This window comes from Marmota monax, unplaced genomic scaffold (assembly GCF_021218885.2).
Source record: "Marmota monax isolate L192 unplaced genomic scaffold, Marmota_monax_Labrador192_F-V1.1 WCK01_AAM20220418_F8-fsc00001, whole genome shotgun sequence".
Lineage (NCBI taxonomy): Eukaryota > Metazoa > Chordata > Mammalia > Rodentia > Sciuridae > Marmota > Marmota monax.
The window spans coordinates 24222953-24250892 of record NW_026693777.1 but is presented as its reverse complement, the minus strand read 5'-3'; the positions used below and the strand labels follow the sequence as shown (position 1 = coordinate 24250892).

The following is a 27940-nucleotide window of genomic DNA, read 5'->3' as shown; positions in this document are numbered from 1 at the left end:
TGGTATGGATCTGACCAAAGAGTTTAGGGGGGAAAAGAAAAAAAAAAAAAAACTATTGTACAATTTATTTTAAAATTTATTTGAAAACATTTAGTCAGTGAGAACAATGAAGCAGTTCTAATGCACCTAGAAAATAACGGTAGCAGGCTGTTGACATTGTTGCATTTTCATGGAGTCTCAGGGTCTAATTTTTATTGTAGAGAACTGAGAAAACCATGCTTCATAAAGATAAGTAGTTACAAATGATAGCTTGAACTGAAAATTTTTATCAGTTACTATAATCAATGTTTACATTTTTATTAAATCATAATAGTCACATAAACACAAACTTAAAAACGATAGTATCTCTATTGTCAAAATAAAACTGTTAGGTATTTTCATGTTGTACAACATAACTGAGAAAACTGCTTGTTACTTGAGAAGTTGTTTTTATGATTGTACCTTTTAGCTTTGAAGATCTTTTAAAGGGAGAGAGACTTGAGGTAGAGACAATTATGTACTTCATTCATAGGTTATGAGGAGGATTAAGTGAAATAAGCCTCTGTTACACTGCTGAATGCTCAGTAAATTTCAGGGGCTGTTTTCAACATTTAGTAAATAATTGACTAACAGGATTGAGTTGAAGGGCAAAGAAGATCAGCTGAGTATTTAAAACAGGCAGCAGGCAGCATTTTATATTAAGAGAAAATTGTGGAAGAACAGATTTGCTTTTAAAATACCTGCTTTTAAATTATTTGCTACAGAATTGCTGATTTTAACCTGCAGAATCTGTTTCCTCATTTGTAAAATACGGATACTATTTAATCTATTAGGCACCTATTACAGGGCAGTGTTTTGTACATAATAGGCTTTAATAACAATAGCCATTAAAGAAGCTGCCAAGAAAAGAACCAGATTTAGACTTAACTTCAACTCCATCAATAAGATGGAGCTTAGTAGTTAAGCAAAGGAAGTCAATTTGTGTGGTCTGACTTTTGAAAATCTGGCTGAATTTATTCTTGGAAGAAATCCCTAAAGATTTATCATTATATTAACACCTTTATTATCTTCACCAACCTGTCCCTTTAAATTTTGGTATTGTGCCACATCTTTATTTCCTCCATCCTCCTGCATTTTTTTGTTTTATTGATTTTATTTTTTTAAATACACGACAGCAGAATGCATTACAATTCTTATTACACATATAGAATACAATTTTTCATATCTTTGTGTATGGAGTATGTTCACACCAAATCATGCTTTTATACATGTACTTTGTTTTTCTGCATTTATTTTGTACCCATTACTCCAGTAATAGATAAAAGGCTGCTAAGGAAGTAGGCAACCTGAAAAAAGTAGCTTATTATAGCTTAATATGAATTTCTATAGCTTACTGTTGGTGTTCCTCATTTGGTAGGTAGAGTAGAAGAGTAGAACAATATTGGGGTCAAAAGAAAGTTACATTAAAAATCGGTGTATCTACTTAACAACTATCTACTTAACAACTCCTGTTCTCAAGTTCTTATGTACAACTTTAGGTTGGTTTCTTTTTGTTTAGACTACATATGAAAGACTATTAAGTACACACTTAGATATGTAGGTCTCTTGAAGTTTTTAGCTAAAATAAAAACGTCTCCAATTTGACATGCTAAAGAAGAAACACCTGCTTTGGCAAAGTTTAAACCTTAATCTTGGTCTTGTGAGAGTTCCTTATGTTTGCAGTGATCCAAAATTGTAGAGTCATTTTGTATAAGAATGCATTAATCTACTAGACAAATCTCTTACGATTTAATTACATGGCATCTTCTAATCCTGTGGTAAGAAAAATGTAAAATTAATTTTATTCAAGCTAAGGCATATTAGCTTATATACATTTTTTGTCTCTTTTTTGTTGTTTTTGTTGTTAAGTAGGATAAGTTCTGAACGTCGAAAAGAAAAGTCTAGAGATGCAGCCAGATCTCGACGAAGCAAAGAGTCTGAAGTTTTTTATGAACTTGCTCATCAGTTGCCACTTCCCCATAACGTGAGCTCACATCTTGATAAGGCTTCTGTTATGAGGCTTACCATCAGTTATTTGCGTGTGAGGAAACTTCTGGATGCTGGTGAGTTGCTTTAAAAAGGATATATAACAGGCCTGGAAATTAGAAATTAGAAGTAATTAGAAATTATTATTAGCAGGTGGTCACTGATGATTTTCTTTTATGCCCATGGATATAAAATTTATATTTACTTCTGCCTCCCTTTTCTTGTTTACCTACCTTCTAAAATATGGTCTTTCTTTTTGTTTTTTGGTTTGGCTGTATTACTTCAAATAATTATGAAAAGCAGTTTGCAAAATCTTAGTCCTCTCAGCCTTTATTGTTCTGTATTAAAATGAAAGCAATGGGGAAAAATTTAAATATACAGAAAAAGCAGATACTGTAGATTTTTTTAATGTATTGTTTTATTTCTAGATGGACACAATAACTTCATTCCATTTATTTATGTGGTGCTGAAAATCGAACCCAGTGCCTCACGTGTGCTAAGCAAGTGCTCCACCACTGAGCCCCAGTCCCAGCCTAGATACTGTAGATATTAAGAAAAGTATCTGGGAGAAAACTTTATAATAACATCTAAACATTACATCATTTAAGTCATAACTTTTTAAATTATTTTCCTCCTCTTCACACCTTTTCAGGTGACCTGGATATTGAAGATGAAATGAAGGCACAGATGAACTGCTTTTATTTGAAAGCCCTGGATGGCTTTGTTATGGTGCTCACAGATGATGGCGACATGATTTACATTTCTGATAACGTGAACAAATACATGGGATTAACTCAGGTAAATTGTCCACATATTAAAAGCCCTTTGGATGTTTTTATGATTTTATGATGTAGATCTAATTTTTAAAAATATGTTTACAGTTTGAACTAACTGGACACAGTGTGTTTGATTTTACTCATCCGTGTGACCATGAGGAAATGAGAGAAATGCTTACACACAGAAATGGTAAGAAAAGTCTATTGTTTGATTTAATGTGACAAGAGGTTTTACTTAATCAGATATGTTACTAATTTTTAAATGTTGTTATTGTACTCATCTAAGGCAAAAATGTTCTTTCACATTTAGTAAAATGCTAACACTGTTCTTTGTTAAAACTGTTCTACTTTTTTTAGGAATTTCATAGAAATACTTTTTTTTGTTGGGTGGGGGTACTGGTGATTGAACTCAGGAGCACTTGACCACTGACTCATATCCCCAACCCTATTTTGTATATTATTTAGAGACAGGATCTCACTGAGTTGCTTAGTACCTCTCTTTTGCTGAGGGTTCCTTTGAACTTGGGATCCTACTGCCTCAGCTTCCGGAGCTGCTGGGATCACATGTGTGCCACAGCACCTGACTACAATTTTTTTAAAACTGACCTAACTTCCTAAATAATTATACAGACACATACACATGAATAGTAAAATGTATAAATTAAAATGAAGACCAAGAAAGTTATAAATTAAAATAAAACAAAACATTATGGCAATAAGAATTGAAAATGACAGATAACAGGATTTTACAGTTATTAAAGCTAAGGTGCCAGTTTAGATCCAGGTTTTTTTGAGACCCAAGAAGAAAAAAGGATAAAGTTGACTTAGAGTTTTAAGAGCACAATAACTACTTTGATTTCTCAGGATTTTTAAAAATAATTTGAAGTTACAAATTACAAATTTTTGTAATCATGAATGCTCACACATTAAAAAAGACATAAAACTTTAACTCTTGTGATTTGTTAACAATAACAAAATATTCCAAGATTTTTGAAAAGTACCTTTTGAATTACAAAAATTTAATAATTAAAGTTTTTTTCACATTTGTGCCTTCCTCAGCCAAGTGTACTCATTTAATCAATTCTACTTTTCATGACTGAAAGTTACCACAATGAAAATTTATTATACTTTGCTGCCCTCTGATTTAAATAAGTTTCTCCGCTTCTGTTTTAAACAACTTCCAAGTTTGTAGTACTTTCTTGAATAATATTTAAGGTTTCCTTTTTCATCCCATTTATTATAATAATGGCTAACCTCTATTGAGAGAATACTCTGTGGACACTTCAGTGACCAAGACACTGTCATCTTCATTTTATAGCTTGAAGTTCTTTGTTCCTCATAACCCTGTGAAGTTACTGTTGGTTTCCATTTTACCAAGGAAATTGGGGGTACCTAGTTACTGGGTAACTTGTCCAGTATTACTTGGTTAGCAAATTGCAGAGCTTGGGTTGAACTCTGGGAGACTGCTTCAGTCCATGCTTGTTAGCACTTATGAGCTTTTTTAGTATTCTTGAATTCTAACTACAATCTTCTTTTTTTTTTTTTCATCATTTATAGGTGCCCTGTTTTGCTTTTTAATTTCATTTTATGTTTTTACTATGAAAATGGGAAACAAATGCACAATTTTTAGGTTTCTGTGTAAAGAACAAGTGAACTTAGAATTCTGTGTAAAAAATAAGTAAATATGCTCTAAGCAAGGTCCTAAATGGGTTTTCAATGAGTTAAATAGTTTTTAGGCTTGAGGTTTATATTGACTGCTTGGGGCTTCCTGCCACTAGACCATAAATGGATACTAGGCAGTCTTGTTTTGATTTAGCAATCATGTTAATGTGTTGTTTGACATCAGATTAGTCACTTAAATGTGTTTTGCATCAAATGTACTTTTTTCAGGCACACAAATTTTTTTCAAATCAATCCTAATGTGTTAATAAACAATGCAGATTTTCACTTATTTGAGTGCTCTTGCAAAGCATTATATTTTAATGATAATAAGAGCCTGTAGTGTGTTTACACAAATAGTCCGATTATTCGTTGAATTCTAAAAAACTTTTAGAATTCATAAAATAAAAAATATGACTTCATTTTTAGAGAGCTGAAAATATAGTTCTTCTTTTTTTGTGGAGGGGTTGGTAACCAGGGATTCAACTCAGGGGTACTCAACCACTGAGCCACATCCTCAGCCCTAGTTTGTATGTTTATCTAGAGACAGAGTCTCACTGAATTGCTTAAGAGTCTAGCATTTCTAGCAAAGCATACCTAAATTTAAACTTACTCTTTTGTTTCTTTTCCAATTGACAATGTTCTTCAATATACTAACCTTAAAATTTCTAGATATTTTTTTTAAAAATTATCTCATCAGTGTTTACAGATTGTACTTCTTCATTTGCCTTTTGCCAACCTTCTTTTTAGTCCTACTACTGCTACTGGCTGAATCCCTCAATACTATCACTCTATCAAATTATATATTTAAGTTGAACTCCTCATTTGGGTATCAGAGTCCCTCCATAGTAATAACCCTAACCTTTCCTTCTAATTTTGTCTGACTACTCTTCTACATGTACCTTATCCTACAGACACACTGTACAGTGTACTATTTCCTGAACATGTGCTATTTTTCCTTTCTGTGCTTTTCATTCTCCTCCTTCTTCTGTAATACCCTTTTAGCCCATCTCTACTTACTGAAGTTCTAATGTCTCTTTTTCTGAGAAAGCCTTCTTGGTTCTCCCTGATGAGAATTTACTTCTGATCTGTTTCTCTTAAAAGCATTCTTAAAAAGTCTTGAGTACTAATTCTGTATTGTATTGTTGTTGACCTTACAAGAGCGACTGCATGCTTAACTTCTTCAGGAAAAGGAATGTGTCTGATTATTCATCTTTATATCACCTGCAACACATAGTTCAAGTTCTGAATAATGAGTATTTTTGTATTTGTTTTGAACCAGACTGACCAATGAATGAATATAAGAAATCAAAATATTATTTGCTTAATCACCTGAGTGTAATCTCATTATTTAGTTATGATGTTTGGAACGGGAGTAAATAGACTTGAATTTATTTATTTCTGTAATCCCACCCCACCCCCACCCACCAGTGCTGGGTATAGAACCCAGAGCCTCAGACATAGTAGGCAAGCCTCTACCTCTTAGCTATATTTCAAACCCCTATTTCTGTAACCTAGTTATTCAATCTGGGTTTTTTCCCCAAAGTAACACAGTAGAAATAATTTCTTGCCTGCTTTCCAGGATAATTTAAGAAAAAAAATATATGTAAAAATGCTTTTTTGCCATTAAAAAACTTGTTGTTTTAAAAGTTCTATAAATACATTGTTACTTATTGAGCATTTGGTTATATGAAGAGTTTGCTGAGGTTCTTTTTTTGAGCATACTTAGCACTGATAGCATATATGTTGATAGGGCAAACTTATACCATTTTCCTGTTTCCTTGTAATTTGACCAAATTTACTGGCTTGAATGATCACCTATTATACCAATATGCCGTCCTCCTGCCAAGTGAGGGAACCACTTAAGTATTATAAATACTAGTACTGAGCGGAGCCTGTCAGTTCTCTTGTATATGTTAGAGTGGGTAAGGCTATGAATATGTTCATGCTGAGACTCACTTTTATTGTAACAAATTCATATGTTTAGTTATGTTTTAAAACTTTATTTCATGTTTTCATTAGGCCCTGTGAAAAAGGGTAAAGAACAAAACACACAACGAAGCTTTTTTCTCAGAATGAAGTGTACCCTGACTAGTCGGGGAAGAACTATGAACATAAAGTCTGCAACATGGAAGGTAAATCATTTTTCTTGACTTACGACCGATTATGTGCTTGATTTATAAATAAATTCATACATCTAGACATTGCTAGAATTAAAACAGCTTCACAATTGTGAGGGAAAATTTATAGTTATTCCTTGGATTTACCATTTGCATTTTCAAATGATGAGTGTATAATTCTCAAAAATCTAAAACAATGTAATTTTACAACTTGAGGCACAGACTAAATTATGTGTTTTAAGATTTGTGTACCAAGCTAACTGGATCAGTTGGCTTAGTAAACAGTCAGTGTTAGAATCCTGATAGAGTTTAATTTTCTACTCATTGTATCGCTTCTTTGCTCAGTGTTGAAACACAGTCATCGAGGCAGAAGCAGCCAGCAACCACAATAATCAGATTAAATGAAGAAACAAACACCAGGCTTATACAGGGTATTACTATCATTATTATTAATGTAAGAGTAATGTAGGGTACTTAGGAAATATGTCATGGGGAACATGCTTTATTAATTTTCAAAAAAATACATTTAATCCACTAATGACAGTAAATTTAATTAAAGCTTATTTACCTGTCAGACTCAGCTATTTATCTCTGTGTTTTTATTCTCTCTAGCATTACAACTTAGAAAAAAAAAATGTTCCATTTTTCTTCTTCCTACCCAGGTACTTCACTGTACAGGCCATATTCACGTATATGATACCAACAGTAACCAATCTCAGTGTGGATACAAGAAACCACCAATGACATGCCTGGTATTGATTTGTGAACCCATTCCTCATCCATCAAATATTGAAATTCCTTTAGACAGCAAGACTTTTCTCAGTCGACACAGTCTGGATATGAAATTTTCTTATTGTGATGAAAGGTAAATTAGACATAAAATATTACTTGAAATTTTTAACTTGTCTAAGGTTTTTTAAATATTCACTGAAGACTCAATGGCATATTATGTGTTTTCAGTAAGATTAATGGAATGATATATCCTGGAACCTACTATGTACACGTTACCAGGTGCTATTCAAAAATTATTTGATGATGTCGTTTTCTTTAAGGACTCTTATTATTTAAACAGAGAAAATAAATGTCAAAGTAGCATGTTTTAAGGAAGATAACTTGTGGTTATAGACTAGATAGCAAAAGTTTTTTGGTCGGCCTCATCTTACATCTTTTTCAAGAACCATCAATCCTGCTTGTGCTTTCTATCCCCATTTCCCAAATTTATTTCTGTAACTACTTCTTTGTAATTGCCAACTTGATATTTCTGTCTGGCTAGCAATTTCTCTGTATTGTAAATGTTTTTGTTACTGAACTGTACCACTGTTGTTCTCACACAACATAAAAAAATAAAAATAATTCTTTTCTTCCTATAATGTCCATCATTGTTAACATACCACCCATGGGATGTTTTAATGACTAATGCCTTTGCCTTTTCCCATTCTGCACTAAGAAAAAATTTTTGTACTTTCTAACACATTCTCACTTTCTACATCTTTCCTTCTGCATTTAAGAAGAAACTATACTGTTCTTGTACACAACTGTCATAACATTTATTTTATGGTTTTATTACTTGTCCCATTATTTACTTAAGGTTATATAACACAGTGTTAAAAACTGATTCTGTAACCAGATTATTAAATTCTCTGGTGCCTATATCAAAAGGATCTTAAACAAACTAATTCTTTTCTTTGAACATTAGTTTCTTAATCTTTAATAACACCTACTTTATGGGATTAACTTGAAGATCTTATGAGAAAACCAACTTTAAGCACTCAATACAAGTAGACAAAAATTGCCCATCCTTTGGACAAAGAAATGTTGATAAAGCACTTGCTTTGAAATCACATAATCTTGCATTCAGACCTGGCTTGTAGCTCTGGTACTTAGCTGTTGTAAGACTCAAGATTCCTTATCTATAAAAATAAGGGTCATATCTCAAAAAGCTGCTGTGAGGACTAAAGGAGTTTGTTGAATGCCAAGTACGAATAGGGAATACCTCACCATAGCTATCCAACTTTAAGAAAATGAAGATACAAAAGCTAAAAAACTGTTTCATGGTGTTTATTGGCAGTGTTAATATGAATATATGATGGAATAGTGATGTCCACCCTACTTTAGAGGAATTTTTTTTTTTAACTTGAAGTATAGGGATAGCTGAGGAGAAGGGAAAGAAATGGAGTAAAAATGAGAAAGGAATGACATTTATCTCTGGGTCTTTCAGAAAATTAGCATGATGATCATGACAGAGAAATTAAGACCAAAAGCATCTAGCCTAAAGATCTAAGACAGGGAAATGATTGTTTTCTGGTCAAAGCTCTTTCCAGCAACTGTAACCCTTGAGCCAAGACATGGAAAAATATTTGTCCAATTTTAAGAAAATCTAACACATTAAAGTAATCCACTTGTAATTATTCAGTACATTTATTTGAACATCTACTATGTTCATGCCACAAAATAGAAATAAATATGAACAAATCCTAGAGTGAATTTATAGAGCAACTGCTTTAGTTCACAGGTTTCCCCTATCCATTAAAAATACTTTTTGATCAAACTTTCTAGATCTTTCCTCCCCTATAAAATTAAATTTATCTTGTTTCTTCCTATATGAATAAAGTTGACCTTCAAGGAAAACTATCAACTGTTTATATTTTGACTTCTTGACATCCCTTAGTAGTAAACATACCTCAGATTGAGAAGTACTAACATCTGATTAAATAAAAACTTCCTTTAAATAATATACATGACTCTCATCAAAGTGATCCTCTTGTCGCCTTCTCCAGCATCATCTCTTTCCACTTGCTCCCACTAACCAACCACACCTACATGTACACCATGTTAAGCATTTTCTCTTTGCTTGTACTGTACCTTCTTCCTAAAGTGGCTTTGCCTTCTCTTTGACTCTCTTTTATACAAAACTCTCTCACAAGAAGCTGTCCCTCACCCTGACCATTTCTCCTCATGATAGAAGTAGTTCCTCTGATTCCTAGAACAGACACACATCATTGCATTTAATACCTTGTTTCACAAGTTGTATGATAAGTGCACCAGAAGATAAGTCATACTTAGAACAATGCCAGGAGCAAAGGTTATATAGATTTGCATAGTGAAAAAGTATTTAAATTCCATGAGAATTTTATTTAAATGTGTAATATACATAAGAGCAATTAAAACTGTTTTTAGGTTTGGGGTTATAGCTCAGTGGTAGAACACTGGTTAGTATATCAAAGGTCCTGGATATGATCCACAAATAAATAGTTTAAGGACAGTATTTGTTTTTGTAATGCTGCCACCTAGTGTTGATGTGTTTGGAATATCTTTGTGAAGAATTAAGGTTTTTCTTTTTCTTTTTTAATGTAAAAGTAATGATGTAATGACTATAAGCAAGACAAAGCAATAGAATTGTGCTTCTTTTGCAGACTAGGGACAATGAAATGTTTAGCTACAATTTTCCATACAAACATGAAACAATATTCATATAGAATAAACACCCTCCAAGATAACTGATGGGTGATGAACAAATACACCAAGTTTGACCAAAGCAAAATACAAACTGAAAAGTGTTGGGATTGTTCATGTTTTAAATTTAACATGCTTGTTTTATTTAAAAAATACCTATAGAAACTCATCATAGATTGCTTGTATTTCCAGACATGACAGAGAAGGCATACTCCATTGTTAACTGTTGTTAAAGTAATGTTTAAGTTTGAAATTATTCTTAGAACACATATTAAAATAACTTTAGATAAAATGCCTTCTTCAACAATTAGCTGGTTTATTTAAAAATTTGTTTTGACTTTTCTCCAATAACATGTGTTTGCTTTGGTTTTGATAAATAAGGTTTCTATTTATTTTTGAACAAGCTATTATAGCAGGTCTTGTCTTAGAGCAGTATTAGTTTTATACCTTAATAACAAAGTTGTATTGCCTGTGTCCTTTCTGTAATTAGGTGTTTTTGGTTTTTGGACACAGTGTAATATAGAATTTTTGTTTGCTCCTCAGTAAAAAAGTCCTTTGAAATCAAGGCTGAGAAATCTAAACGTGTTTTGGTCCCAGAAAAGCTTTGGAAGAGAATATTTCTGTTTAATATAGTGTTAATAAGAGCACAGCCTTCTCTTTCTCATAACGTGGGTTCTCATGAAGTATTCCAAACTGGATACAGAGAATAAAATCTAGTCTCTATTCTAAAGGAATTTCTAGGAAACCAGATGGAATAACTAGATTAGTTTTCCACCCATTTTCAATTTGATATCATTGTTTCATCTGAAATTATTCCTAAAAGTTCATATAACTAATTTTAGAAACTAAATAATAAAGCATCTTCTAAAGCCTTCTTAATGTCTGTTCCTTCACTTCCCATTTAGTGTAGGTACTCTGTAGATAAATGTCAGTGACTACCTTTACAAATTTTATCATTTAGCAGTATTTCATATCTATATACGTATACTTTGCAATGTGGGTACAATAGAATGTGATGAAAACAGGTAACAAGTTTGGGTGAAGGGAATAACTAATGGTCAAATAGAGGACTTACAGAAATGCATGGTGTTGTACTTAATAACTGTAGGATTTCTTTCTTTTTTATATACTTATTTTTTAGTTGTAGTTGTACACAATACCTTTACTTTATTTATTTTTATGTGGTGCTAAGGATCAAACCCAGCACCTTGCACATGCTAGGCAAGCACTCTACAGCTGAGCCACAACCCCAGCCCAATAATCGTGGGATTTCTAAAGGTGAGATATAAATTTATTTTAAGCAATGGGCAGTCTTTACTATTGAAAACTCACTTGTCCATAAGGCTAATGAACATCAGTTACTTTGGAGAAGCAAAAAATAATTTTTAATAAGTCCTTGTTCTTTTTTGTTGTTGTTAACTTACATTTTTTACTAACAGAATTACTGAATTGATGGGATATGAGCCAGAGGAACTTTTGGGCCGCTCAATTTATGAATATTATCATGCTTTGGACTCTGATCATCTGACCAAAACTCATCACGACAGTAAGTATAATAAAGGGGAAACTCATGCATATTCTAATTATTTAATCTTTTCTGTCTATACATCTAACTTTCTGGTTAAAATTAGTCTTTCTAGACTAAATTGTTAACATACCTCTTCATAAGGATTTTGGTCATTAAATCTTTGAGATTTATTACAATGAATACCAATAAAAGTAGAATCATTTAGTAATATATAAAACATTTAGCATTTTAAATACAAAGACTTTTTTTTTTAATAACTTTTATTTATTTTTATGTGGTGCTGAGGATCGAACCCAGGGCCTTGCACATGTGAGGCGAGTGCTCTAACGCTGAGCCATAACCCCAGCCCCACAAAGACTTTTAAAACAACCAGATATTATAGAATATTTAACAGCATCCTTTTCAGAATCCATACTTAAATAATTGGATCAGTGATTGGCATACCGAAGGCATTCAGAAAATACTTGTTCAATGAATGTGAAGGTGTTCAACATCATGTACATGTGATAACAAGTACTCTTGATAATAAGATGATTCTTAATTTTATTCAAATGAATGTTATTTAAGATCCAAACTTAAGTTAAACTTTGGAATTTCTCACCTGCCTATTTAATCTATATCTAAACATGACTTCCCAATGTGATTAGGAAGGCCCAAATGTCACTTAAAAAGTGTGATTAGCCTTGAATTACAGAGCCCAAATCCATCTGCATTCAGGGCCTGAATACTCATAATAGCATCAATATGATTTATTCACTGCTTTTTTTTTTTAATCTTTATTTATGTGGTGCTGAGGATGGAACCCAGTGCCTCATATATGCAAGGCAAGCACTCTACCGCTGAGCCACAACTCCAGCCCCTTATTCACTGCTTTTTTCCAAATAAGTTAATTTTACATTGCATGAATTGCCAAAAACCTACATTATGGTATCAGTTTATATTCAAATATGCTAAGTGCAGTTTTTTGAAGTCTGATTGTCTAGAAATTAGAGCAGGAATTTAAGGAAACGGTAGTACTGCTTTCTTGTAATATCAAGCAGTGATCATTCTCTAGTCTGACACTTTCAACACAAATCAAAGTAATTTCAGCCACTGTTCTCTCTTGGCTTTTTGTTTTATTTATAGTAAAGATTGATGGGGGGGGGGGCATGTTTTCAGCTATCCTGGGGCTTTCTCCTTCAATTTAAATAGTTAACAACTGATACCACTAAAGTAAACATTTCTCCCCTTTTCTAAAACAGTGATCTACATTCAACATCTGTCCATTTGATTGAAAATTCAAAGCTATTTCCTCTGTATCGTTCTTTTTCTTTTTCATTCCCAGTGTTTACTAAAGGACAAGTCACCACAGGACAGTATAGGATGCTTGCCAAAAGAGGTGGATATGTCTGGGTAGAAACTCAAGCAACTGTTATATATAACACCAAGAACTCTCAACCACAATGCATTGTATGTGTAAATTATGTTGTAAGGTAAGCTGGCAAATAAACATTTTGGGGAGACCAAGTAGTTAAGTTTTGGGACACTCTTTTTTAAAAAATAGTTTTTTGTTGTTGTTGTTGTCAATGGACTTTCATTATTTTTTATTTTTTTATATGCAGTGCTGAGAATTGAACCCACTGCCTCACATGTGCTAGGCAAGTGTTGTACCACTGAGCTACAACTCTAGCCCCTTTGGGCACTTTTTATAGGAAGAGGAAATTGTAAATATTAATTTTATTTTCACTTTTCTATAGAATTATGATTTTCATGTCAAATAGTTCACAGTGATTCCACTGAATACTACCAGTAGTTGTCTATCCACACTTTGACTCCTATTTTTTAATAAGACCTTGAAAAAAAAAAAAAAACTTGATCTATGGATTAGTTTGCTTTAGTCTTTCAACTCTAGGCATATACTATCTACATACATAGCTCAAGGCAGCTGTTATTTGTGTAGGGAGAATACTGGTCTTAGAATGGTCTTATGTTATAGCTCTGCCACTCATTAGATCTGTGACCTTGGAGAAGTCTCATTTCTCCTAATTCCATCCATGTAGGTAAGATAATACCTGAAAAGGTTTTAACAAAGACTATATGAAAGTCTGGGTGAGGCTGCTATAAAAGGCTATAAAGTGACATGTGGCTTTTGTTATATTCTTGAACTCCTCTCTTAGTTCATTAGTTTGTAACTATATGGACATCTAAAACTAATCTTGTATTAGCTTTATGCCAGTAGAATCTACCCCATTTAGTCTGTTTTCCACATTATCACAACATTCTAGTTCATCTACCTGACTGAGCTTTCTATGTAGATATCATTTTCTCACTGTTCTTTTTAAAAGATTTTAAATAGTTTAAATATTTGAGCAAATAGTAATTCATGAATTGGAAAGGACTAAACTCAAAGGGGGCTTGGGCTCCATTGATGTACCATAAAGGATAGACTTTTAATAGTGAATTTTGGAGTAATACATCTTTACAATTTTTTTTTAAAGATCCCTTTATTACTCCCAAGATAAACTCCTGTCTACTTGCATGGCATCACTTCTTGTTATCATACTCCCTTGTTTCCATAGATTTAGCTCTTCCTCCAAAATCTCTGATCTTCCTCTTAGGAAGACTTTGGTTATTTGTTTTTATTTTTTCCACTTGTGACACTATCCTTCAGAGTTTCAATTTTGTGTCAAAGAATTCTTGTGGGGGCTGGGGTTGTGGCTCAGTTGTAGAGCGCATAGCGCGCTTGCCTGTAGGCACTGGGTTCTATTCTCAGCGCCACATACAAATAAATAAAACAAAGGTCCATCAACAACTAAAAAAATATTTAAAAAAAAAAGAATTCTTGTGAACTGGGGTTGTAAATCAGTGGTAGAGTACTTGCCTAGCATATGTGAAGCACTGGGTTCGATCCTTAGCACCACAATAAAAATAAATAAAAGTATTGTGTCTATCTACAACTAAAAAAATTGTTTTTAAAAAAAAGCATTCTTGTGTGACATTACCATTATGTAAGAATACTCTACTCTTTCCCTCACCTCACTTTGCCTAATAACTACATGTGAGTTCAACTTTCAACTTGTTAGCCTTTCTGTTAAGTAAGTCTTCTCTGTTTTAGCAGTGATCACATTTGCAATTTTATTTTCACACGGGGTTATAAACTTCTTGAGGGCAAGGTTTGGGTATTTTGATTTTTATATCCTCTGTTCATTCCACAAAGTGAACATTTAATATGTTAACTAAAGTAATAATAAAATTTACATTGAAGCCAAACATAAAACTGGAGCTATTGTTCATCATCCTTCCCCCACCCGTATTCTGAAGGTGTTACCACCACATCATCTTCCTACCCCCAAAGAAAACAAGTGCCCCTTTTTAGAAAGAGTGTAGTCATCTTACCCTTATATCTTTATATTGTAGAACCATCCTTAGGCCATGCTTCATATATTAGTCCCAAAGAGTTGTTTTGTGCCAATTTCATTAGTCAAATATTTGAGTTAACTTCTGTGAATTTTATTAGGTCTTTTAAAACATATGTGACGAGTATGCATGAGAGATCATCCATCTCAAGGAATATTAAAATGTTCATTTTTAAAAAGGAGAATGTAAGAGACAAGATCATTTCATAGTCCCCCTCACCCTTATTGTTTCAAGTAATCATTTAAGAATTACTAATCTCTTTTTTTGACAGTGGTATTATTCAGCATGACTTGATTTTCTCCCTTCAACAAACCGAATGTGTCCTCAAACCAGTTGAGTCTTCAGATATGAAAATGACTCAGCTCTTCACCAAAGTTGAATCAGAGGATACAAGTAGCCTCTTTGATAAACTTAAGAAGGAACCTGATGCTTTAACTTTGCTGGCCCCAGCTGCTGGAGACACAATCATATCTTTAGATTTTGGCAGCAATGGTGGGTAGTTAGGTATTTTCTTAATCTCCTAAACTATGTTTGTTGCTATACGCTCCATAAAATGTTAGTCGTCATTTGGATACTGCTTATGTTTTGTTTTAATAGTCTTCTTGAAATTATTCACTGAAATATTTTTACTCTTATGATTTCTTTGCATTCCTGCTTTTTAAGTATTTTGGAGAATTTTGCTCCTAAATATCCTTAAGGTATTTTTTCTTTCTGCTTTAATTTTCTCTAGCTACTCTATTTCTATATACTGCTGTCAGATTTTCTGTACTATTTAGTAGAGCCATATTGCAGTCAATGTAGTTGAATTAAAGGATAAATAAGAAGTCATACCATAATAGTAAACACTGAAAATGGGAACTAGATTATTGTAATTTCAAACTAGGTTAAAATTCAATGTATAGAAAGGTTGGAAATGCAGGTCTATCCCATATAGATTAGCAGAAGGTGCCAGTAGTAGACTAAAAAGATAAGTCAAGACTTATGATTATACCATATCTGTAAACTTTCCAATTAAGGAAAACATGGTTTACATTTGTCACCATTTGTCACCCAAGTGAATTACACAAATCTTGTAAAAAGGAACAACCTTCTATGGGTTAAAATTTTTATATTCTTTAGGTTGACTCATTTTTTTTCCCCCTTCAGACCCAGAAACTGAAGACCAACAACTTGAAGAAGTTCCACTGTATAATGATGTAATGTTCCCCTCATCCAGTGAGAAATTACAAAATATAAATCTGGCCATGTCTCCATTACCTGCCTCTGAAACTCCAAAGCCACTTCGAAGTAGTGCTGACCCAGCACTCAATCAAGAAGTTGTATTAAAATTAGAGCCAAATCCAGAGTCACTGGAACTTTCTTTTACCATGCCCCAGATTCAAGATCAACCAGCCAGTCCTTCTGATGGAAGCACTAGACAGAGTTCACCTGAGGTAGGTGCCATGATAAGAATAACTTTCAGATTTTAAAATTCAGGTATATATTTTTTAATTTGATTTACACTTATAATTTGGACATGTCACTTTATATATTAATCTTTTGGGGGAGAAGCAGTTTTGTTTGTTTGTTTGTTTTTAATGTGGTACTGGGGATTAGAACCTTGTGCATGTGAGGCAGGCACTCTACCAACTGAACTATATCCCCAGCCTCTTATGTGTTAATCTTAACACTCTAAAATTATGTATAAGCTATCAGCCTAATGTAGAATTCAACATGTTTTAGGCTCAGAGACAGGAACATGAGAAAGAAGTGGCTTCGTATAAACCTGAATGTAAAACTTAGGTTATTTACATATCCACAGAGAATACAACTACTTATGTGTACTCCAGGTAGCTCTAGCCTATACCTATCACCTCTTTGAACTAGAAAACTCTCCAGTGGCAAAAAGCTTAGCAAAGTTTAAATGGGAAAGGGCTTTACAAGTTCTGTGCCCAATTTAGTTCAATTTTTTTTTTTTTTAATTTTTTTTATTGGTTGTTCAAAACATTATAAAGCTCTTGATATATCATATTTCATACATTAGATTCCAGTTGGTTATGAACTCCCAATTTTACCCCAAATACAGATTGCAGAATCACATCGGTTACACATCCACATTTTTACATAATGCCCTATTAGTAACTGTTGTATTCTGCTACCTTTCCTATCCTCTACCATCCCCCCTCCCTCCCCTCCCATCTTCTCTCTCTACCCCATCCACTGTAATTCATATCTCTCCTTGTTTATTTTCCCATTCCCCTCACAACCTCTTATATGTAATTTTGTATAACAATGAGGGTCTCCCTCCATTACCATGCAATTTCCCATGCAATTTCAATTTTTATCACTATTTTGTAATTCTGGATAAGTATAGCATGAAAATACAAAGTCTTACAGATTATATATTTAGTGATTTTCAATCTGATTTCTTGATATTAATAGTCCTAAAACTCAATAAAAGAACCTCCTCTTACTAAAACTATGATCAGGAATAGGGCAACTTTGATCTGAATGATATATGAGGCACAAATAAGTCAATAAGTGGTAAATAATCCTACATTAAAGTAATCAAAATTGGCATGCTAAGAGTAGGAGATGTGAAATCTCAGTCTTTTGGAAAATATATCCTTTGCTCTGATTGCTTAGTTGAGTATCACAAAAAATGTTTGATTATTTTGTCTTTGACAAAAGTGAACTAATAAAAAAAAAAAAAGCTATAATGGGGGAAAGTAAAATTTTATACTTAAAGTAGCTGTAAGATTTTTAGGTAGATCACCACAGGAGTATGCCTTCTCTGTACAGAGGCAGATTCTAGTGAACACATCATCTGCTTAATTGGCCAATTAGCTACCATTATGGGTTAGGTAAGTTTTATTCTTTAGAATAATAGATGAGTGCATCTTTTAATCTTAATTTTACAAATGATGTCATATAGTGTGGAATATGTATATTGGCAAAATTCGTTCCAGTAAAAGCTCAAGCATGTAACTTTTTGTTAGATTGTTTTGTTTATTGGATTTTGTCTATGTGTTTTCGGAGGTCTGAGGTGGAAATTGTAGGCTAGCATAACAGATGGAGGCTTCTTCAGGGAAACATAAACACATTTAATTCCTTTTACAGCCTAACAGTCCCAGTGAATACTGTTTTGACGTGGATAGTGATATGGTCAATGTATTCAAGTTGGAATTGGTAGAGAAACTTTTTGCTGAAGACACAGAAGCAAAGAATCCATTTTCAACTCAGGTATATGGATTTGTTTATTTTGTAATGAGTTTAATTAATTTGTAGTCTAAAGTTACTAAACTTATTTTTCTTTTACAAGGTATGACCATTGTAAAAATTCACGTATTTGTTGTTTTACAGGACACTGATTTAGACTTGGAGATGTTGGCCCCCTATATCCCAATGGATGATGATTTCCAGTTACGTTCCTTCGATCAGCTGTCACCATTAGAAAGCAGTTCTTCAAGCCCTCAAAGTGTGAGCACAATTTCAGTATTCCAGCAGACTCAAATTCAAGAACCTACTATTAATACCACCACTGCCACCACTGATGAATTAAAAACAGTGACAAAAGATGATATGGAAGACATTAAAATACTGATTACATCTTCGTCTCCCACCCATGCACCTAAAGAAACTACTAGTGCCACAACATCATCATATAATGATACTCAAAGTCGAACCGCCTCACCAAACAGAGCAGGAAAAGGAGTCATAGAACAGACAGAAAAATCTCATCCAAGAAGCCCTAACGTGGTATCTGTCACTTTGAGTCAAAGGTATTTATATGTAACATTGAAGTTATAGTTCTTCTGTTATATTGAAGTTATAGTTCTTTTATTATATTATGAATGTGATGTTACATGATTTGTAAACAGAGCACTTGCATGGCATATATGAGGCTCTGGGTTTAGTGGCTAGTATTGAATAAAAGTTACTCTTATTTTTCATTGGATATTTGTACAACATTAGCTATATTATAGGTTAAATGGTTTTTTTTTTTTAAGGTGGGGTGGGAGGCCTGTACCAAGAATCCTACAGTGACTTTAGCATTGCTTCTATGGAATGAAGCAATGTTTGAGCAAATATGTGGCTATAATCCAATTTTTAAGTTATAGCTAGGTGTGGTGGTGCACACCTGTAATCCCAGCCATTCAAGAGCCAGGTGGGAGTATTCCAAGTTCAAGCCTAGCCTCAGCAACTTAGGGAGGCCCCAAGCAACTATGAGAGACTCTGTCTCACAATAAAATGGGCTGGGGATATGGCTCAGTGGTAAAGCACCCCTGGGTTTAATCCCCAGTACCAAAAATTTTTCTCTATGTAATTTGTAATTGGATTTGACATGTTTTAAATTTAAAGCTATAATTAAAGGAAAGAGGTTTTAGGTAGTCAGTATAGAGAAGAAAAGTGATTGCTTTACTATATCTAGACTGAACCAGCTGTCAACAGCAATAGGAAAGAACTACCATAACCAGAGTATATGCCCTTCTTCCCCTGTCCTGCATCCTACCTTGACCTACAATGCCAGGAAAAAAATCTGGGGGCTTTAGATTTAAATTCAGAAATAGTTTACAAATTACTATAACAATGACTGACTTCCAACCCTGAGCTCCACTAGGGCAATGTCAGTGTCTTAGGCATTTGAGTGATAGTAATACTAGCTCAGTTCCTGACAGATAGTTTTTGCTTGCTGGAGTGATAAAATGGATATAATAATATAAATGATAATAACCTGTTGTTTACTGCATACTATCAGCTATAGAAGATGGGATATTCAATTTTCTGATCAACTATTCCTTGGATTTTTAGTTGTCAAAACCAAATCTAGGGGTTGGGGTTATAGTTCAAGTGGCAGAGCTCTTGCCTCGCACATGTGAGGCACTGGATTCAATCCTCAACACCACATAAAAATAAATAAAGTATGGGCTGGGATTGTGGCTCAGTGGTAGAGCGCTCGCCTCGCACAGGTGGGACCCGGGTTCGATCCCCAGCACCACATAAAAATAAAGGCATTATGATGTGTAAATCTACACCTAAAAAAATAAATATTTTTAAAAAATTAAGTAAACATTAAAAAAATCTAATATCAGATCACTTAGTTCTATAACATTAGCTACAAAATCATGGGTACACTTGTAACTTTCAAGTTTATATGGAGGCTTTTTTCTCCCTCCTTGTTAGGTAATTATTTACAAAATCAAAGTGCTATACTAAACCAGAATATTTGTAGTTTTAGAGTGAGAATTAAAGATAAATTACTAAAAGTACTACTACTAAGTACTTACATGATGACTGAGTTATGTTTCATAAATACAATATATTTATAAGAGTTTTAAAACCTGCCTGTCTATAGACTAGAGATTTTATACAATTTTTAACAGAACAAAATGCATATAGAAAGGGAGTTAGAGTGATATTGCTTACCTATCCGCATTCTCAACTATCTGGACAGACCAAGGAGCCATTATGATATATATTATGAGAGGGAGGGGTTCTAAAAAAGCCAAAATAAATGTAACCCACATATTTGGCTCTTTATTACAATTCTTCACCACTTAATATTAGTTTTACATACAGGTAGCACAGGTTTGATAACCAAATCAATACTAAGGGCAAAATTAACAATAATGAGAAGGCCAATAGAGGAAAGGGTGGATCTGGAGACCTGGAGTGTACTTCCATTTGTGCAACTAATTAACTGTGGGACTCTGACCAACTTACCTACTAGGCTTCAGGTTTCTTAATTATAAAATGGGTATGACAATACCTGTCATACATACCTTAGAACTGGAGCAAGTTTAAAATGAAGTAATGAATATGAAATATTTTAATAACTGAAATACTAGACAAGCGTGAAATCAATCTTACATTACAGTAATCCTGAGAATATTGGTGTATTCTTAATTAAGTGGAAAAAAGGCTAGTTTCTAACTCTTTTATCTACAATAATGACAACTGAGTTTTGTTTGGTTCTACTTTATAAAATAGGGTTATGGGGGCTGGGGATGTGGCTCAAGCGGTAGCGCGCTCCCCTGGCATGGTTGCAGCCTGGGTTCGATCCTCAGCACCACATACAAACAAAGATATTGTCTCTGCCGAAAACTAAAATGTAAATAAAATATTTAAAAAAAAAAAAAAGAGCTGGGAATGTAGTCCAGTTGGTAGAACACTTGCCTAATGTGTGAGGCTCTGGGTTCAATCCCCAGTATGGCACCCCTTCTCCAATTTTCTTTTTTTTTTTTTTTAAGAAATAAAATAGGGTTACATATGGTTTAGAAAATTTTCTGTTGTAAAAAGTGAGCTTCTGAGTGAGGGGTATAGCTCAGTGATCTTGTATTATGCACAAGGCCCTGGGTTAAATCCCTAGCTTTTGCTTTTTTTTATTTTATTTTTTTATTTTTTAGTTTTCAGCGGACACAACATCTTTGTTTTCATATGGTGCTGAGGATCGAACCCCGTCCACTCGCATGCCAGGCGAGCACGCTACCGCTTGAGCCACATCCCCAGCCCCTAGCTTTTGCTTTTTAAAGTGATAAATGTTAGCAGTCAGGAAAGTTCCATTATGTACACAACATTATATTCCTTAATGTTGGAAACTAGGGCATATTATGCATTTTGTTTAAAAGAGCTTGATTAGATATTTTATCTAGAACATTTTCTTTTCCAGAAATACAGTTCCTGAGGAAGAATTAAATCCAAAGATATTAGCTTTGCAGAATGCTCAGAGAAAGCGAAAAATGGAACACGATGGTTCACTTTTTCAAGCAGTAGGAATTGTAAGTGTGAGAGTAAACATGTTGCTTTTCTACTCTAGCTAATGTGCTACTTTCAAGTTATATATAGGCAATTTAAGAAGTGATACATTGGGCTTTCTTATTTGATACACACTAATTTTTTAAAATACAGTTAATGAATGCATTATTGGAGTAAAAATTCTAAACAATACAGATACATTCTGAGTAAGAAATGAAGTTCTCACATTTCTCCACTCTAGATATCACCTCTGATCTCATTTTCTTTGTGTTATTCTCCCTTATTAGTAAAACCACTGTGTAATAATGAATAGCAAATGGCTTTACCATAGTTATTATTAGGAGAAAGAATAAAAATAATATAGGGCAGTATTTAAGAAACCTGCCTATATGTTGCTATTAAACTTAAATGCATTTCAAAGTCTAATTGTAAAAAAAAAATTCAACATAATAAATTTGAAATAACTTACTCTTTTTAGGGCACACTATTACAGCAACCAGATGATCGTGCAACTACTACATCACTTTCTTGGAAACGTGTAAAAGGATGCAAATCTAGTGAACAGAATGGAATGGAGCAAAAGACAATTATTTTAATACCCTCTGGTTAGTTTGTTTTGCCCTCAAACATCACAAGGACAATTACAATAAATGAAATTTTTTTACCAGGAGCTTTACTCCAAGTGAGAGTGATTTAGATTCCTTAGCAAAATGGAAAAAGTAAAGTGTATCACATTTATTCTACTGACTGTATTTAGGGTAGATACATCAAGATGGAACTTTCACTCTGTAGTAATTCTTTCTGATGTATCTAGCTTTATGTGCTATCAATATTGATAGAAGAGGAATCTTATGAATTCTTTTACCAAACTGATTTATCACTTTTCTATGCCTTCATTGTCTCCTGTAAATATTTCTGATGTGGGACTGGGATTGTGGCTCAGCGGTGGAGTGCTTGTCTGGCATGTGCAGGGTCCTAGGTTCAATCCTTGGCACCACATAAAAATAAATAAAATAAGGGTATTGTGTCCAACTACAACTAAAAAATAAATATTTTTAAAAAAAATTTCTGATCTAGCACCAATAATACTTGACTGCATTTATTTGTTTACATTGCTGTGGTTTTGGCCAAATGACTAAAAACCCATCCAGAAGTTTGTTTTATTTTCCCCCAAACCTAATGCATAGTGGAAGTTTAATAAATTTAATGAATACTTGTGTGTTTCTTTCTTTTTTAGATTTAGCATGTAGACTGCTGGGGCAATCAATGGATGAGAGTGGATTACCACAGCTGACCAGTTATGATTGTGAAGTTAACGCTCCTATACAAGGCAGCAGAAACCTACTGCAGGGTGAAGAATTACTCAGAGCTTTGGATCAAGTTAACTGAGCTTTTTCATGATTTCATTCCTTTTTGTTTCTTCTTCTTTTTTTTTCTTTTTAATTTTTTGGACACTGGTGGCTCATTACCTAAAGCAGTCTATTTATATTTTCTATATCTAATTTTAGAAGCCTGGCTACAATACTGCACAAACTCAGATAGTTCAATTTTGATCCCCTTTCTACTTATTTACATTAATGCTCTTTTTTAATATGTTCTCTAATGCTAGATCACAGACAGCACATTTTCACAGATCTTTGGTGTTTAAACCATTGCATTGTAGTAGCATCATTTAAAAATGCACCTTTTTATTTATTTATTTTTGGCTAGGGAGTTTGTCCCTTATTGATTTATTTTTAATAAGATGCCAATATAATTTTTTAAGAAGGCAGTAACCTTTCATCATGATCACAAACAGCTGAAACATTTTTACTCATTTTTCACATTTTACATAAACAATAATGCTTTGCCAGCAGTACATGGTAGCCACAATTGCACAATATATTTTCTTAAAAAGTACCAGCAGTTACTCATGCAATATATCCTGCATTTATAAAACTAGTTTTTAAGAAGAAATTTTTTTTGGCCTATAAAATTGTTAAACCTGGAACTTGACATTGTTAATCTTATAATAATGATTCTTAAATGCTGTATGGTTTATTATTTAAATGGGTAAAGCCATTTACATGATATAGAAAGATATGCATATATCTGGAAGGTATGTGGCATTTATTTGGATAAAATTCTCAGTTCAGAGAAATCATCTGATGTTTCTGTAGTTACTTTCCCAGCTCAAAAGAAAACAATACCCTATGTAGTTGTGGAAGTTTATGCTAATATTGTGTAATTGATATTAAACCTAAATGTTCTACCCACTCTGTTGGTATAAAGATTTTGAGCAGACTGTAAACAAACAAAAAAATCATGCATTGTTAGTAAAATTGCCTAGTATGTTAATTTGCTCAAAATATGATGTTTGGTTTTATGCACTTTGTCGCTATTAACATCCTTCTTTTTTCATATAGATTTCAATGATTGAGTAATTTAGAAGCATTATTTTAGGAATATATAGTTGTTGTAGTAAACATCTTGTTTTTTTCTATGTACATTGTATAAATTTTTCATTCCTTTGCTCTTTGTGGTTGGGTCTAACACTAACTGTATTGTTTTGTTATATCAAATAAACATCTTCTGTGGACCAGGCCCCCTTTGATTAGCTTTTATGTTTAAATAGTATTTGCATCATCTCCAGCTCATGAAATTGTTCCTAACAATTTAAGTACTTTATGAAAATTATATTGTACGCTTCTGCATTTATCTCATTGCCATTATTATCTTAATGTATGCTGTGTCCCTAAATGTCATGTTAACTAATAACCATAGTATTACATTGTAAAGAGTATGTTTTTTAGAAAAGAAACCTGCCGTTTGTAAATTTATGAGCCTATTAAAGTGTAAAACACAAAATTTTAATATTTTTAGTATAAATGAAATGAGTGAAGCAAATCATGGACATTGTAATCATATACTATTGTAAAGGTTAGTGGTTCCTCTAAAGATTTCTAATCTATTCCCATTAACAGATGAAAAAGTTTAGACTGCAAATGATGAATGATTTGCTCAAGCCATAAAAGTAATAAATGTAGACCAAAGATTTAGCTTAGGGCTTCTGAATCTAATGTTAAACCTACAACAAACATTTGTTGTTTTTGTTTTAATCATTCTGTATTTTGATTTTAAATAGCTTTCTTTCTGCTATGCTTTTCTTGTATAAACAGCTATTTCTTTTACAGTTTCTTTTTTTAAAAAAAACCCTAAGTATAGAAAGATATGAAAATAAGAGACAAAAATCACTGTTAATCTCTGCACCTAAAGGTAACAGAAAGTGCACACGTGTGTTGCTGGGGATCGAACCCAGGCACAAATACAAAACAAGCACTCTACCATTGAGCTATACACTTAGTCCCCCAAATTTATTTATATTGATAAATTACATGGGCTGTGCCAGAGCCCTGGGTTCTTTATCTTGAGGTATGTATCCTGAACAAGATGAACTAGCTATAGATCTCTTAAATAGCTGTTCTTAGAACGGGACAACAACTACATGAAAATTTGGGAACAAAAGTTCACAATACTGATATTAAATACAGAACCTTGGGGACACAGGTATAATTCACCCCAAATACTATGACCCAACGTACTTCTCATTTAGTAACAGATATTACCAGAGGTGACACTTTAGAATAAAGTAGTTGCTTAATATTCCCAGATGACAAAATTTTAGAATTATGCTTATTGATTAAGAAAATTAGTTTCAGTTGAAAACTAGAAGTTTATAATTTTCAAATGTAAATAAATGGGATTACTACACAACAGGCCAGAAGTCTGGGAAAATGACCTGTGAGGACGATGATTTAGGAGGGAAAGCCATGTTAAAGAACAGGTGAGCTAGAAGAAAAGTACCAAGTGCTCAGTTACTCAGAAAAAAAGTCACCTGGAGTGCTTAGAACTATGTAAACACATCTAGCACTTCCTTCCCAGCACTGTATGCCATCAGGAATTTCTTTATAATGCCTTCATCCAAAGAGTATAACCCAACAATGTCATTTTATCCTTATAGTTCTCTCTCCTCCCTATATGTCTATGCTTCCTATCTCTTTTCTGGTGCAATGAATGAATGAATGACTTTAGTATTACTTTCATCCTGAGGAAAGTGTGGCAGAAGGGATTAGCATATTTTGTTCATCTGTTACTGTTAAGTGTAGAACTGAAACTAGTTACTGAGCAAGCCTACCACTGCCAGGTACAGTGCTCATAGATTAAAATGACTCTAACATCTGTTGAATACACTAGACTTTGTGCTAAGCATTTTGCTTGTTATCTCACACTCTTCACAAATCCCTATGAATTAGTACTTGTATCTCACTTTGTACATTTGAAAGTCTTGGGAAAGTTGGTCCAATGTTCAAAGCTGCTGAGCAGGCCATCAGTGATTCCAAAGCCCATGGTGCTAACCACCATGCAGAAAGTACTAGTCACTCCAGTAGAACAAATCCTTGTCCCCCATTTTCAACTGTTCAAATAGTAAATGGGGGAAAATAAAGGGAGTGTATAAAACTGAAGGCCATTTGTCACTTGGAATTGAGGTCACCCAGGACATTGAGGGATGTCCTAAAAGGAGTGGCATGACATGTAGAATAGAATTATTTCAAAGAGTTATTTAGTGGGTTTGGGGTCTGAACTAAAGATTCAGATTCCAGATTATAGAGACATTATTAACTCACTGGTAAACAAGGTGTAGTGTGTGGGAAAGCATTTGAACTATAAAAGGCTGTTACGTATGGTATGGTGGACTTTATGGCATAACAGACATGTTCATTTTCATTTGCGCTTGTATAACCTCACAATTAACCCTTCCAATCTTGATTTCCTCATGTAAACATCCAAGAGGTTTGAAAGATAAATTTAGTTACCAGCTTTGCAGAAACAAACATTCTAAAAGGTAAGAATTTTAATGTAGCAATGTCAAAAACAAGTTACAAAGAATACGAAATATTTTTTTAACTTTGTAATTTGATTAGATAAAAACCTTTGCATACATGTTGCTAGCGAGAACCAAGGAAAATGTAAAGAAGAAAAACCTTATTGGGGTGTTTTAAGTTTGCCACTAACCTCTTTGCTCATTTCTTCCCTTTAAATAGCGCTGAACCTGTTATCCATATTATTTCGCGTTTAAAGCAATGTGTAGAATCTAATTCGACATAATTTCCTGTCGGATAAAAGCTACACTTGACCACAAACCTTACTATCATCGCCTTCTGGAGTTTGTTGTGTTCACACCTTCCAGAGGTTTGGACATAATGTTTATTCTTACCTTTAATTGACGGTTTTTATCCAGGATGGTGCCAGACACCCGATCTCCGTGTACTATTTTAATTTCCTTCCCGGCTCCATTCTGGGACGGAGAGAAAGGCAGGTGCCTGAAAGCGGCCGTGGCCTGAACCTCCGCGAGGAAAACACCAAGCACGCGGAAAGAACGCGGCTCGCTCTTGCTCCCGGCGCCGCCGGTACTACTACATGATGAGGATGCGAAACGCTAGCCGCCCGGAGAAACTTCCGCAAGCCCCGCCCTCCGCCCTGCCGGCCACGCCCCGGTACGTGCTCGGGCGCAACACCCCGTCGTGGGCCCCCGCCCGGGCCGCGGCCCCTGGGCCCCAGGGCTCCGGTCCGCACGCGGCGGCCGCGTGTGCTGGGCGCGGCTGCGCCAGCGGCTCCCGCCTACGTGTGCGAGCGCATGTGCGAGGATCTGCGGGCGGGGAGGGGGCGCGGCGGCCCGCCTTTGTCTTCGGTGACCGATAGAGCCATTCCCTCAACCTTGCCTTTGACAGCTACGTCCCGAGTTCCCAGGCGGAAGTTTTGGGATGTGAATCTATCCTTTGAATAGGAAAATTTCTGAGGTCTCTGAATACTTTAGGCCTTAGTTAACTCTACTATGGCTAAAACTGTACTTTAAGTTAGTCCTCATATAATCTGAAATAGAGTTGTTTAAATATACCCCCTTTAATGTCCATGAACACTCAATTCATTTTAAATAAAGTACTTTGAGATATGACTAATAAATAAATGTATAGCTGCCCCAGGGGGTGAGTTTTTTTGTTGGGTTGTTTTTTTGCTCGGTTTTTTAATTTTGCTGCGCGTCAGTTATTGAGGGTCTTTTGTGCTAAAGGTTAGGTGAATTTATAGCATACAAAAAGTTGGGGCCTTAAATTTAATCTCTATAGTTTTGGTATGTTGAGTCCACTGTTAATTGTAAAGTAAAAAGGCCTAGTATTGTTTGGAAAAAGTATCCTCACCTCTGCTAATCCATAGCTCACCATATTTTATATTTT

At 34.1% G+C, this 27940-nt stretch overlaps 1 protein-coding gene and 1 long non-coding RNA gene across 3 annotated transcripts in view; one reads left to right on the top strand and one right to left on the bottom strand.

The window, feature by feature from the left end:
- The window catches only part of Hif1a (hypoxia inducible factor 1 subunit alpha), a 45954-nt gene extending 21700 nt beyond the window's left edge, over positions 1–24254 (top strand). Inside the window, exons 2-15 of one of the 2 annotated variants that reach the window (XM_046461157.2) lie at positions 1891–2081; positions 2657–2802; positions 2886–2970; positions 6462–6574; positions 7222–7424; positions 11452–11558; positions 12865–13012; positions 15208–15428; positions 16083–16369; positions 18036–18158; positions 18279–18697; positions 21586–21694; positions 22150–22276; positions 22909–24254. In XM_046461157.2, the coding sequence (XP_046317113.1) occupies positions 1891–2081; positions 2657–2802; positions 2886–2970; positions 6462–6574; positions 7222–7424; positions 11452–11558; positions 12865–13012; positions 15208–15428; positions 16083–16369; positions 18036–18158; positions 18279–18697; positions 21586–21694; positions 22150–22276; positions 22909–23060 (2431 nt within the window). In that variant the 3' untranslated portion in view covers positions 23061–24254. Of the gene's footprint in view, positions 1–1887; positions 2082–2656; positions 2803–2885; positions 2971–6461; positions 6575–7221; positions 7425–11451; positions 11559–12864; positions 13013–15207; positions 15429–16082; positions 16370–18035; positions 18159–18278; positions 18698–21585; positions 21695–22149; positions 22277–22908 lie in introns of both variants that reach the window. The other variant, XM_046461155.2, reaches the window with a different exon arrangement.
- LOC124104307 (uncharacterized) lies at positions 244–27290 on the bottom strand. Its single transcript, XR_009228361.1, has 2 exons — positions 26926–27290; positions 244–2113 (listed from the first exon to the last, which is right to left on the bottom strand). It is a non-coding gene; the product is annotated as an uncharacterized LOC124104307 (long non-coding RNA).
- Between the last annotated feature and the right edge of the window lie 650 nt (positions 27291–27940).